The sequence below is a fragment of the Podarcis melisellensis genome, assembly GCF_964234715.1.
Source record: "Podarcis melisellensis genome assembly, chromosome: 4".
NCBI lineage: Eukaryota > Metazoa > Chordata > Lepidosauria > Squamata > Lacertidae > Podarcis > Podarcis melisellensis.
The window spans coordinates 101,676,847-101,691,221 of NC_138531.1; the positions used below are offsets into that span (position 1 = coordinate 101,676,847).

Consider the following 14,375-nt stretch of genomic DNA (forward strand, 5'->3'; position numbering starts at 1 on the left):
GGGCCATCAGCAGAGCATTATGGGATGTTCTCCGTCCTGTTTGGAGCCCCTTGGGAGTATCCAGAGGAAAGTCTCTCTCACCTGCTTTCTCTCCTCTGCCTGACTCAGGAGGAAACCTTCGGCCAGGGCCACCGCCTGGGAACTGGTCTCCGCTCCGCATTCCCTCACCCAGCTCTCCATCTCCAGGGGAAGGACAGCCAGGAACTGCTCCAAGATCACCAGGTCCAGCATCTCAGCTTTCGTGTGCCTTTCTGGCTTCAGCCACTGATGGTCAAGGTGGTAGAGTCGGCTGCAAACCTCTCGGGGTCCTTTGGCCTCCTGGCAGCAGAACTGCCTCACCTGCTGGCTCTGCATCTCTGAGCATAGAGTGTCCTCCTCACCCAGGATCTTCTGCACTGGGTTTTCCCAGAATCCCCCACTGCTCCCAGTTTGGATGGCATGGCCTCTTCCTGCTCCAGGGCCAGCTGAGTCTCGATCATCCATCTGTGCTCTCAGGAAGCCTCTGAGAGATCGGAAGGAACCCTTTGGTCTTCTGCCAAGTTCTGTCCATCTAAATGAGAAGCTGCAGCAAATCAAAAAAAGCAAATACATTGTTCGGTTACAGAATCTGTAGGACGGGGGGGGGGGAATGGGCTGGACTTCACCGCATCCCAAACCATGAGCCATCTTTTTGAAAAGAAAGAGGAGGAGGAAGAGAAGAAATAAGTCTCTAGCCTTCAAGCAATGCAAAATGTGGAGGCAACTGAAGGGATTTCTGTGAGATTAATCACCCTGGTTTCTGCTGCCTCCCAGTCAATTCATGAAGTCAGAACCGACTGACAAAGGAGTCATTTGTATCTCGTGATAAATGGATGTTTGGCTCTAGTGGGGGTCGTCAGGAGTTGCTCCCCCCACCCCACTCCCCTGCTTCTGTCTCGGACTCTCTCCCGCTCTCAAGACAGACTCCTGGGGTGGGGTCCCTTTTTCTTTGCTCTGAGGGCCAGGAATGTATCTGGCCAACCCCCTGAGGGCCAAGTGGACGTGGCCAAATACGTCTCACTTGAAATTCGGGCGGGCAATTTATTATTATTATTCTGTTAGCCAGCTTAACACACACACAGCCACTGATGCCAAGGTCCCTGGAGGCTCAGTGAGTAGCAGCGCCCATTTCCGGCTGCTTTGCCAGCAACAATCCCTTTGGGGCAGAGAGGATGTGGTCCTGGGATGCCCTGCTCTGGGTGCGAGGGGATTGCTGCAGTGGCCTCCGTGGGGAGCTGCCCTGGGAGACACTGGGAAACTGGTTCCCAATGCAGCAGGCAGACTATGGGCTGGGATCCCTCTCTTTATTCCTGGCCTTTCTCTCCCACCTTAACTTCCTTCCTCCCTGTGGGTTTTTTTTGGGGGGGGGCGGGTTATCCACCTCCTCCTCCAGCTTTGGAAAACCATTTGCAGATGTTTCCTCTGTTGTGCAATGAGGCTGAGCGATGTCACAGAGAGTTAAAGTCCCAGGGACTCCTTTGTTTAAAGAAGGGGCAGCGGAGGGACAAATAAGTTTGGGATCCTCTGATCTGCAGGAAGGAGAGCGTGGCAGACCTGGCCCCTCCCTGGCAGGACCCTCTCCTCCTCCCTGACTTGGGGTCCCCCCCTGCAGGAGCAGATCAGGCCCCCCAGGCCCCCTCCCCTGCTGCAGCCCTGGGACCCCCCCCCCGTCTCCCCACTGCACCCTCTGGGGGGAGAGAGAGGAGACTCACCAGATCCCAGGAAGGGACACCAAAGCAACACCCCCCCTTCTTGCAGGAAAGGACTGGGGAGGGAGGGAGGGGCCATGGCTCTGGAGGACCTGGCCCCCCCTTGCTTCCTGGCCTCTCTAGGAAGGCAGCTCAGTTCCCTTTAACCCTTGCCAAGCCGAGTCCACCCAGCTCAGCCCTCTCTCAGATTCTTATTTTTTATGCATTTAGGGGGGCAGCTGCCCCTCCCCTGGCTCCGCCCATGCCCAGATATCCTTTTGGGGGTGAGGCTCCTGGCTGGACTCTGAGCATCTCCCTCCCTTGGGTGGAAACCAGAGGAAGAGCCTGTAGGGAAAAGGGCTTTGCAGGAGGCAAGGAAGCTCCTCCTGGAATTCAGGAGTGGAGAGAGAGGAGGGGATCCCAGGGTCATCTAGTCCAACCCGAAGCAAGAGGGGGCTGGTCTAGTTCCCTAAACAGGCAGCCCTGTTGAGGGAAGCTTTCAATGTTTAAAGGGTTATTGTAATTTAGTGTTTTATTGGAAACCGCTCAGAGTGGCTGGGGATAATAATTTCTTATGCATGCTTTTCATATATACAAAAGTACAAAAGTATGCCATTTCCCTTTCCAGAAATGCTTAATTGCTAATTCAAAGGGCTGAAAATGGATGGTTGTTGTTATTATGTTTAGGGAAGCTTTTGATATTTGATGGACTATTGCATTTTAATATTTTATTGGAAGCCACCCAGAGTGGCTGGGGAACCCAGTCAGATGGGTAGGGTATAAATAATAATAATAATAATAATAATAATAATAATAATAATAATAATAATAATAATAATAATAGTTATTATTACTTATTAAATTGATCAGGTGAATGTTCTCCTTTCAAAAGAGGCAGGTGGCATCTCCACGCTTGCTAACAGCAGAATGTTGACAGGCTAGTAATAATAATAATAATAATAATTTATTATTTATACCCCGCCCATCTGGCTGAGTTTCCCCAGCCACTCTGGGCGGCTCCCAATCAGTATTAAAAACAATACAGCATTACATATTAAAAACATCCCTAAACAGGGCTGCCTTAAGATGTGAAATATGGGGAGCCGTAGAGCATCTGCTTGGCATGCAGAATGTTCCAGGGTCAGCCCCTGACATCTCCTGCAAGGGCCGGATGAAATCCCTGCCTGAAACTCTGGGGAGCTGCCAGTCAGTGTAGGCCAGGGGTCCTCATCCAGCCCGCCAGGGTCGTGAATCTGGCCTGCACAGCCATTTCAGAACCCGCCAAGCGTCTGAGGCTGAGAGCATCTCTCCGGCCGCTCAGTCAGTCCCCGTGAGGTACATGCCACTGGTGTTGTGGCAGCTCTACCAATGACAGGCCAGGGGGTTTCGCCCGGGGAGGGGGAAGTCTTGTCTTTTGGCTTGAAGAGTGAAGCTCAGGTTGGCGGAGGATGGCAGACTTTGGTTTCGTTACGTAGAGGTTTACTTTAAAAGTGGGGAAAGGAATGCTCATTAATCTACAGTGGTACCTCGGGTCACATACTTAATTCGTTCCGGAGGTCCGTTATTAACCCGAAACTGTTCTTGACCTGAAGCACCACTTTAGCTAATGGGGCTCCTGCTGCCGCCGCACCGCCATAGCACGATTTCTGTTCTCATCCTGAAGCAAAGTTCTTAACCTGAAGCACTATTTCTGGGTTAGCAGAGTCTGTAGCCTGAAGAGTATGTAACCCAAGGTACCACTGTATAGTCCTATTTCTGTGAATGGTGCAGCAGTCTTTCCACTCATGTGGTTTACATGCTCTGAAAGTTGGGATCTGTTTGGATATTTAAATTTTAAAAGGGTGGAATGGAACTGGATATTGATCATCTCTTTGGCCTGGGGAGCCACATTCTGGTTGAAGGAGAACAGGATTGGGCCCCAAGGCCTGGGATGTCCCTCCTCCCCTGCAGTAGGACTTGAAATCCAGGAGAAAACTCTTGGAATAGCCTTGCCAGGTTCTCAGGGAGGACTCACCTGTCCCCATGTCCTTCTCTTTGCAGATGTGCTGCGGTTGTACATCCCTCCCCCACAGGTGAGTATTGGGGAGAACCAGAGCAGGGACTCAGACCTGCCCTCCTTGCCCCCCACTCTGCACTCTAGGATGTGGAGAAGCCCTCCCTTCGTGAGGAACTGACAGACTGACTTTTGCCTTTCAGCTGCTGGAGGAAGATCAGCTGTACCTGCCGGAGGTGATCCAGAACTGCCAGGCAGATCAGCTCAGGGGGCTCTGAACCCTGAAGTGCTCCAAGCAGGAGATGGCCAAAGCCATCCTGGTGAGTGATGGGTGGTGTGGGGGACCCCCATGGGGAAGTGGGGGGAGGGGCTTTGGGGAGGGGGTTGTCCATCTGCCGGAGAGGAGGACCCTACTGGCCTAGGTTCACGTATCCTATTTGAAAGGGGAATCATCTTAGGAACTTCCTGTGAACATCTGGGTCAGGAATGCTGTTCCTGGAATGGACAAACACACAAGACGTAACCGGCTGTGCATTCACATAAACAATACTCTTCTATATATTCTTATCACAATATCAAATGTTTACCTTGCACATAAACAACACATAAAGTGCAATAATATAGACGGAAGTCCCAATAAATCAGTTCATTCATAAAAACCAAATGTCTGCTAGTTTCTGTTCCACATATGTTCATAAAGTCCAAATTGGAGCCTACTACAAGTTCCACAGCGTTGACAAGGATTCATAGCTGTCAACTTTCAGATTTGAAAATAAGGGATCAGCAGCCTCACCTGTCCCAGGAACAGTCTACGGGATATCTAACAATCTGGGATGGCAGCAGGAAATGGCACTGGAATAAGGGAATTTCCCACAAAGAAAGGGAAGGTTGACAGCTATGCGAGGATTTCTGGAATAATGCCTTGTTTCGCTCTCATGGGCTTCATCAGTAGTACATAGTCTAAGTAATAGAAATGAATATAATGTCGCAATTCATCATATTTTAACAAATGCACATCATATTTTAATAATAATAATAATAATAAAATTTATTTATACCCCGCCCTCCCCAGCCGAAGCTGGGCTCAGGGTGGCTAACAACAATCAAAATAATCCAACATTCTAAAAACCTTTCATTATAAAAATTAATTAAAATCAAATTGATGGCAACCATTAAGCAAAATTCTGTGCAGATTGCCAGAGGAGGGGGTCAGGCTGCGCCCTGACCAAAGGCCTCGTGGAACATCTCTGTCTTGCAGGCCCTGCGGAAAGGTGTCAAGTCCCGCAGTGCCCTAGTCTTTTGTGACAGAGCGTTCCACCAGATTGGAGCCACAGCCGAAAAAGCCCTGGCTCTAGTTGAGGCCAGCCTAACCTCTCTGTGGCCTGGGACCTTCAGGATGTTTTTATTTGCAGACCGTAAGTTCTTCTGTGGGACATACCAGGAGAGGCAGTCCCATAGGTACGAGGGTCCTAGGCCGTATAGGGCTTTAAAGGTTAAAAGCAGCACCTTAAACCTGATCCTGTACTCCACTGGGAGCCAGTGCAGCTGGTATAGTACCAGGTGAATGTGATCTCGCAGCGAATACCCCGTAAGGAGTCTTGCCACGGCATTCTGCACCCGCTGGAGTTTCTGGGTCAGTCTCAAGGGCAGTCCCACGTAGAGCGAGTTACAATAACCAGTCTGGAGGTGACCGTTGCGTGGATCACAGTGGCTAGGTCAGGGCAAGAGAGATAAGGGGCCAACTGCTTAGCTTGGCGGAGATGAAAAAATGCTGCCTTTGTTATAGCTGTAATCTGCGCCTCCATAGAGAGGGAGGTATCTGTAATGGTTCTAGGGGTTGCTCGTGCATAAATCGGTGCCACACCTGGCTGGGTTGCCTGAGTGAACCCATTCTGTCCGGACAGCCACTCACCCGTGTCTGTCTCAATCTCTGGCAGAATCCGTCAGTGGGCGTTTCTTGAACTTCTTCCAGCAAAGAAGCTCTTTGATGCCTAGTCTCCGCCTACTCTCCCTGCACGGAAGCCTTCTGCGCTGGGAGGGTGTGGACAGTGGAGGACCCGTGCTCTCCCCGCTGGTCTCCGGCAAGGTGTCATGGAGCCACCTCGCCGATTCCCTCATCTGCCCCCCTTCTCCACTAGTGTTACGCTGATTTCCTTCCCCAGAAGATGGGCTGCTTCTCTCCCTCCCAGTACGCTCTCCGGAATCCCTCTGGAGCCCTCCCTCTCCCTCTGGCTCCGATGGCAGTTCCCTGACAGTATCGAAGATTACACCCAAACTCTTAATGGACGATGCTGGCACCAGTTGCACCCCCGCAAGAGATGGGAGTTGCCCCCTCAATCCCATATCGCCCCGTCCCAGCCAGAGGACTGTCTTCGAAGGATTCAACTTCAACCGGCTCCCACGTAACCATCCAGCCACAGCTTCCAGACATCTGGTCAGTGTATCTGGGGCCGAGTCAGGATGGCCATCCATCAACAGATAGAGTTGGGTATCATCGGCATACTGATGGCAACCCAACCCAAAACTCCGGACAAGCTGGGCGAGGGGGCGCATAAAGATGTTAAAAAGCATCAGGGAGAGAATCGCACCCTGAGGCACTCCACAGACCAAGGAGTGGTGCGATGACAATTCCCCCCCCAAGCGCCACTCTCTGTCCCCGACCAGAGAGAAACGAGTGCAGCCATTGAAGGACTGTGCCCTGGATCCCCACATCGGCAAGGCGGTGGTCCAGGAGTTCGTGATTGACCATGTCGAAGGCTGCTGACAGGTCTAGAAGAATCAGCAGCCCCGACCCGCCTCGATCCAGCTGCCTGCGGAGATCATCTGTTAGGGCGACCAGAGCCGTCTCGGTCCCATGACCAGCGCAGAAGGCGGACTGGAATGGATCGAGAGCCGATGTTTCATCCAGAAACCTACCAAGCTGTTCAGCAACAGCTCTCTCAATCACCTTAAAAAAAATTTAAAAAATTTATTAACCGGCCAATCAAATCAAATCAAATCACATCACATAAATTCCGAATTACAGAGCCTAATTTTAAATTTTGTTGAGGGGACCCATATTTCAAGATCCGAAGGGGGATTCTGATCATCTTCTTGCTACTGCGTTAATGTCCAAATCAGTACAAACAAAGTTCATAATTCTATCCAGTCTTATCTTGCTGTTTCCACATCACATGGAAGATATATTTTCTCTTTTTTCTTTATGATCTCTTCTGATAGTCTTCTTAAGCCGATAAACACCAATAATAATCCTGTGTGAATTTTTCCGTTCTTCCAATCCTCAAATCGAGATGGTTTCCATATATCATCACCTTCATAGATAACAGCGCTCTTTCCATCATTAATTACAGAACTGTCATTCTTAAGTCCCAATGAGGAGTTTCAGCCACAATAAAAAACAGCTCTATTTCTCTATTTCTACTCTCAGACTTAAGTCCTCCGACAGAACTTCCCAATATGGCAACGGCATTTTTAACTGCGTCATTCCAAAGCCCTTATACATTCCATGCTCTTCTTAAAACATGCTTTGGTTCGAAAGTTTATCTCCACACAGTCTTACATCCACAGCTTAAGTCCTTAACACGACATTTCTGACTTGTGAGTGGGGGGATTCTTGTTTAATCACATAAAAGTAAGAAAGGAAGGTTTTCCCCCCCTCCCTCATCAGTCCCTTTGCCATACCGAGTCTTGGCGTATCTTCTCATGATTTATACTTGTTCCTCCGACTCGTCTTTGTTTTATCAGAGATCTCTTCTGTTAGCAGTTTTTTACTCCCCCTTCTTCCTTGAAATATGTGCATTCGCTTCATCCAAATTGTTTCTTTTGAAGTTCTTGCAGCTAGTGGCGCGTATCAGAGACGGCGTCCAGGAGCGCCGAAATCCCACAGGAGGGCATTGTGCCTAGTGCCCCCATCCCCTCAAATTCAGGGGTGGTATAGGGCACAGCAGGCAAGGGCAGTCCCCCCACAATCCTGGGGGGGTAGGGAGGCTATTTACTTCCATCACAGCCTCCAAATTACCTCGTGTGGGTTGGAGAGATGTTATTGTCAGCCATCTTCTGATGCGCCCCTAGTGGCCCCTCCCCTCTCTCAATCACCTTACCCAGGAATGGAAGATTCGAAACCGGGCGGTAATTGGATAGATCTAAGGGATCTAATGATGTTTTCTTTAAGAGAGGGCGCACCACTGCCTCCTTCAGTTCCCCTGGGAATATCCCGGTGCCAAGGGACAAATTGATGATATCACCCAGGGGGGCCCGCACCTCGTCTGGACACGCTCTAATCAGCCAAGACGGGCACAGGTCAAGAGGACAGGTGGTGGGCTTTCCAGCTCGGAGGAGTCTGTCCACATTGGCTGGGGATATCCAGTCAAAGTGGTCCAATACTGGACCCGAGGACAGTCGAGGGGCCTCCAATTCCTTTATTGTATCCAAATTGGCAGGGAGGTCATGGCGGAGCAACAGGACCTTCTCTGCAAAAAAGCTTGCAAATGCCTCACAGCTGTGTGTCAAATTATTTAAATTTGGCTGTCCTTCAAGGGACGTTAAAGACCTAATTATACTAAATAATTGTGCCAGGCGAGAGCTAGCGGACTTCTTAGCGGCCTTCACTGCCATCTCGTAGGTTTTCATAAAAACCCTATAAGATGTTCTTGAGGCTCCGTCACGGGCACCCTGCCATATTCGCTCTAGCCGTCTGAGGTCCCGCTTCATTTTCCGAAGCTCCTCGGTAAACCAGGGAGCCCGGTTTCTGCGGGGTCGCAGAGGGCGCCTAGGTGCGATCTCATTGATGGCTGCTAGGAGCTGGATATTCCAGCCCTCAACAAGCTCAGTCAATGAGTCGCCAGGGGGAGCAAGGTCCCGCAAGGCTTGACGGAATCTATCAGGGTCCATCAGCCTCTGCGGGGAGCCCAAATTGGCTGGCCACCTAAGCAGGGTGGGGTGGAAAATCAATCCTGGCTTTCAGAGCGTAGTGATCAGACCATGGCACCTTCATCGAAGGAGACATGACCACATCTGTACCGACGCCAAAGATCAAATCCAGCGTGTGGCCTGCTTGATGTGTGGGGCCTGAAACAAACTGGGAGAGCCCTAGTGTTGCCATGGAAGACACCAGGTCCAGAGCCTGTGAGGAGAGAGTGGCATCAGCATGGATGTTGAAGTCCCCCAATACCAATAGGTTAGGGAACTCCAAGGCAATGGGTAGATCACTGGCAGGATTTTTATTACTGGGAGTAGATCTCAGTCTCTTAGAAGTTTTGGCATTGTGGCTAGTTTAAGGTACTAGCACAACTTTAATTGCCACTCATCTTTTGTTGATATTAACTCATTTTCCAGTATTTTGCTATTAACATCCTACCCGTTGTGGTCATGTAAAGAAACACTCTTATTTTCATTTGGGATGCTTATCGTTAGAATGTTAAATAGGAAAGCTTTGGTTTTCTTTAAAATAAATAGCATTTATTTTATTTTATTTTCTCTTTGGGGACATGTTCACATGTGGAATAAGGTTCCCTCGTTTTGTCTGCATCTCCAATGCTTACTGCTGATATTTATTTATTTTGACCGGTTTGTTTGCTTGTTTTTAAATAATTTTTATTGAATGATTTTATGTTACAAAAAACATTACAACCATACTACCACAAAATATAATTGAGAAATAAAAATTACATACATCAATATTTTGTTTGCTATTTGTTATTTACTGTCTTATTTCCTCCCAAACATTCCATACAAAACACACTCCCGCAGAAACACAAAAAATACAATAAAATAAATAGTGATAATAATGAAAATAAATATTTTCCCCCTTTTATCTTACAAAATCTTTTCTTCAGTTTTGACTTCCTATCAAGTCCCCAGAAGAAAAGTCCTAAAGCCGTTTTGACTCTTTCACTCACCTCAAATATTTCTCTACGACGTGGAAGAAAATGCAGAAGCCTCCTCATTGTCTCTGTCCTCACAAATCCTGCCTTAAGGGCACATTTAAGGTGTGAATAGGGTGAGCCTGTGACCTGGCTCAGGAATGAAGTATTATCATTACAAAAGAATGGCCAGCCTCCCCAGGTAATCCAGTCAAGTGACCATTAACAGGTAACCTGGCAGACTAGGTAAAAACAAGCACTTCCACTGTGACCAGTGTTTTTCCCGTCATCTAGCAGAGTTTGCAAACAGCGATGTGGCCTGTGTGAAGAAAGCTCAGGCATGCAGAAAAGACTCCATATGCATCTTCTTTCTAATCTAAGAAGCTTTATTGTACAGTGGCAAGATAAATCAGCAGTCTGGGAGAAAGAGCTGACATGCTGTCTCTCCCCTTCAAAGCAAAACAGAAAGTAAAGTATTTCACATTACAAAGTGTACAAACCCTTCCCCTATGTGAACACACCCCCAGCGACAGGATATAACTTCCCGAGCGATTAACCCTATAAGCTCTGGGTCTCCTCACACCCCCGCTCATCCTGTACCGCTGGGGTGAATGTAAGCACTACCACTTAGCCCAACCCAACCCTTCACAGAACTCCCCCTGTTTTTGGAAGCTCAAAGGTTTAGTGAACCCACCTGCCAGATTCTTCTGGCTCGGACAGTACTTTAGCTTCACTAAGCCTGTCTGAACACTCTGACATGCATTTTGGAAACGTATGTCCAAATGTTTGGTTCTGGACATAAACTGTCCAGACTCTGCTCACTTCAAACAGGGTTGATTGTCTTCCCAAATGGTGATGGGCAAGCAACACTCTCCACAGATCTCTTGGACCAAACATTTTAGAACTCTAGTTCCCTACAAAGCTCTGACAACGCACTGAATTCAGCTTCTGGGTTTTTTTACAAATGTCAATTTGAACATTTTTTTTCCAATTCATTATATATCATTTCCCACAATTTTTAAACTTCTCTACATTTCCACCACATATGATAAAAAGTCTCTTCTTTTTCTTTACATTTCCAACATATGTTTGACTCGATTTTATATATTTTTGCTTTCTGTACTGGTGTAATATACCATCTATACATTTTCCAACTACAGTGGTACCTCGGGTTAAGTACTTAATTCATTCCAGAGATCCGTTCTTAATCTGAAACTGTTCTTAACCTGAAGCACCACTTTAGCTAATGGGGCCTCCTGCTGCCGCCGCACTGCCGAAGCATAATTTCTGTTCTGATCCTGAAGCAAAGTTCTTAACCTGAGGTACTATTTCTGGGTTAGTGGAGTCTGTACCCTGAAGTGTATGCAACCTGAAGCGTATGTAAACTGAGGTACCACTGTAGTTTTCTTTCAAAAGATAACAGTCTGTAAATTTCAAATTTACTTTCCACAATTTTTCCCAGTCCTCAAATTGTATGTTATATCCTATATCTTGTGCTCATTTGATCATGACCGATTCGACCTCATCTTTTGTTCCTCCATTCTAGCAAAATTTTTCCCTGTCCTCCCAGTTGAACGACGTGGCCCAGGGAGAGAGGGAAAAATAGTGGAAGTGAATAGCTGGCTTCGCAAATGGTGTAAACAGGAACGGTTTGGATTCTTAGATCACGGACTGCAGTTTCTTGAAGATGGACTTCTGGCAAGTGATGGGCTGCACCTCACAACGGTTGGGAGGAATGTTTTTGCCAAAAATCTCAGAAACCTCATCAGGAGGGCTTTAAACTGACTAATGTGGGGGAGGGAGACAGTGCTCCTGAAGGTAGGAGTCTATCAATTGATGAAGATGATCATCCAAATGTCATAGACCAAATGGAGCAAACAGCACACAGACCTAGTGGTGGGAGGAAAAAATCCTTAAATAAGAGACACAGGGGAATGATTAATGGACTTCAATGTCTGTACACTAATGCGCAAAGCATGGGAAATAAACAAGATGAGCTTGAGCTCTTGGTACAGCAAACTAAATATGACATAATAGGCATCACTGAAACCTGGTGGGATAAGTACCACGATTGGAATGTAATAATGGAGGGATACAATCTATTTCAGAGAAACAGACCAGACAAGAAAGGAGGAGGAGTGGCGTTATATGTCAGGGATGTGTATACCTGTGAAGAGATCCAAGATTTAGAACCTCAAAGCCAAAGTGAGAGCATTTGGGTCAAAATTAAGGGAGAGATGAATAACAGGGACCTCATTGTGGGAGTTTACTATAGATCCCCAAGCCAAACGGAGGACATAGATGATGCCTTCCTGGAGCAGATGGCCAAGCATGCAAAAGGAAGGGAGATAGTAGTAATGGGGGACTTCAATTACCCGGATATTTGCTGGATGTCAAACTCAGCCAAGAGCATAAGGTCAAACAGATTCCTCACTGGCCTTGCAGACAACTTCATTGTCCAGAAAGTGGGAGAAGCAACAAGAGGAACAGCCATTTTAGATCTGGTCCTAACCAATGTTGATGACCTGGTTAGTGGGGTAGAAGTGGAAGGATCATTAGGCACGAGTGATCATGCTCTTCTGAAGTTTACTATACAGCGGAAAGGAGCAGCCAAGCATACTAGGACTCAATTTCTTGACTTTAAGAAAGCCGACTTCATAAAACTTAGGGAAGTGCTGGGTGAGATCCCATGGACAGTAATACTAAAAGGAAAGGGAGTTCATGATGGCTGGGAGTTTGTTAAGAGGGAGATAGTAAAAGCACAACTTCAGGCAATACCAATGAGACGGAAACATGGAAGGTGCCTAAAGAAGCCAGGGTGGCTATCTAAAGAACTTTTAACTGAGTTAAGATTAAAAAAGGATGTGTACAAAAAATGGAAAAGGGGGGGAAACCACCAAAGAGGAATTCAAACAAATAGCCAGCACATGTAGACACAAAGTCAGAAAAGCCAAAGCACAGAATGAACTCAGGCTTGCTAGAGAGGTTAAAAGCAACAATAAAGGCTTTTATGGGTATGTTCGTAGCAAAGGAAAGAACAAAGAAACAGTGGGGTCACTCAGAGGAGAAGATGGTGAAATGCAAACAGGGGACACAGAAAGGGCTGAACTCCTCAATGCCTTCTTTGCCTCAATCTTCTCCGATAAAGAAAACAATGCCCGACCTGAAGAATTTGGAGCAAATTATTCAGCAGAGGAAACACAGCCCAGAATAACTAAGGAGATAGTACAAGAATACTTGTCTAGTCTAGATGTATTCAAGTCTCCAGGGCCAGATGAACTGCATCCAAGAGTATTAAAAGAACTGGCAGATGTGATCTCAGAACCACTGGCAGTCATCTTTGAGAATTCCTGGAGAACAGGCGAAGTCCCGGCAGACTGGAGGAGGGCAAATGTTGTCCCTATTTTCAAAAAGGGGAAAAGAGAGGACCCAAATAATTACCGCCCAGTCAGTCTGACATCAATACCAGGGAAGATTCTGGAGCAGATCATTAAGCAAACAGTCTGTGAGCACCTAGAAAGGAATACTGTGAACACCAATAGTCAGCATGGATTTCTGAAAAATAAGTCATGTCAGACTAACCTGATCTCATTTTTTGACAGAATTACAACCCTGGTAGATGAAGGGAAAGCAGTGGATGTAGCCTACCTTGATTTCAGCAAGGCATTTGACAAGGTGCCCCATGATATTCTTGTAAAGAAGCTGGTAAAATGCGGTCTTGACTATGCTACCACTCAGTGGATTTGTAACTGGCTGACTGACCGAACCCAAAGGTGCTCATCAATGGTTCCTCTTCATCCTGGAGAAGAGTGACTAGTGGGGTGCCACAGGGTTCTGTCTTGGGCCCGGTCTTATTCAACATCTTTATCGACTTGGATGATGGACTCAAGGGCATCCTAATCAAATTTGCAGATGACACCAAACTGGGAGGGGTGGCTAACACCCCAGAGGACAGGATCACACTTCAAAACGACCTTGACAGATTAGAGAACTGGGCCAAAACAAACAAGATGAATTTTAATAGGGAGAAATGTAAAGTATTGCACTTGGGCAAAAAAAATGAGAGGCACAAATACAAGATGGGTGACACCTGGCTTGAGAGCAGTACATGTGAAAAGGAACTAGGAGTCTTGGTTGACCACAAACTCGACATGAGCCAACAGTGTGACGCGGCAGCTAAAAAAGCCAATGCAATTCTGGGCTGCATCAATAGGAGTATAGCATCTAGATCAAGGGAAGTAATAGTGCCACTGTATTCTGCTCTGGTCAGACCTCACCTGGAGTACTGTGTCCAGTTCTGGGCACCACAGTTCAAGAAGGACACTTGACAAACTGGAACGTGTCCAGAGGAGGGCAACCAAAATGGTCAAAGGCCTGGAAACAATGCCTTATGAGGAACGGCTAAGGGAGCTGGGCATGTTTAGCTTGGAGAAGAGGAGGTTAAGGGGTGATATGATAGCCATGTTCAAATATATAAAAGCATGTCACATAGAGGAGGGAGAAAGGTTGTTTTCTGCTGCTCCAGAGAAGCGGACACGGAGCAATGGATCCAAACTACAAGAAAGAAGATTCCACCTAAACATTAGGAAGAACTTCCTGACAGTAAGAGCTGTTCGACAGTGGAATTTGCTGCCAAGGAGTGTGGTGGAGTCTCCTTCTTTGGAGGTCTTTAAGCAGAGGCTTGACAACCATATGTCAGGAGTGCTCTGATGGTGTTTCCTGCTTGGCAGGGGGTTGGACTCGATGGCCCTTGTGGTCTCTTCCAACTCTATGATTCTATGAAAATACTATACACTTTCTTCAGCACCTGCACTT

The 14,375-nt window shown here is 47.3% G+C and overlaps 1 protein-coding gene across 3 annotated transcripts in view; it reads right to left on the reverse strand.

Annotated features, from left to right (window-relative positions):
* Positions 1 to 14,375, reverse strand: part of LOC309369052 (uncharacterized protein) — an 80,708-nt gene that overhangs the window by 43,134 nt on the left and 23,199 nt on the right. Inside the window, exon 1 of one of the 3 annotated variants that reach the window (XM_081909609.1) lies at positions 82 to 644. The exons of the other annotated variants lie outside the window; for them this stretch is intronic. Coding sequence (XP_081765735.1) covers positions 82 to 591 — 510 coding nt within the window. The 5' untranslated portion in view covers positions 592 to 644. Of the gene's footprint in view, positions 1 to 81; positions 645 to 14,375 lie in introns of those variants that run through there. 3 annotated transcript variants of the gene reach the window in all.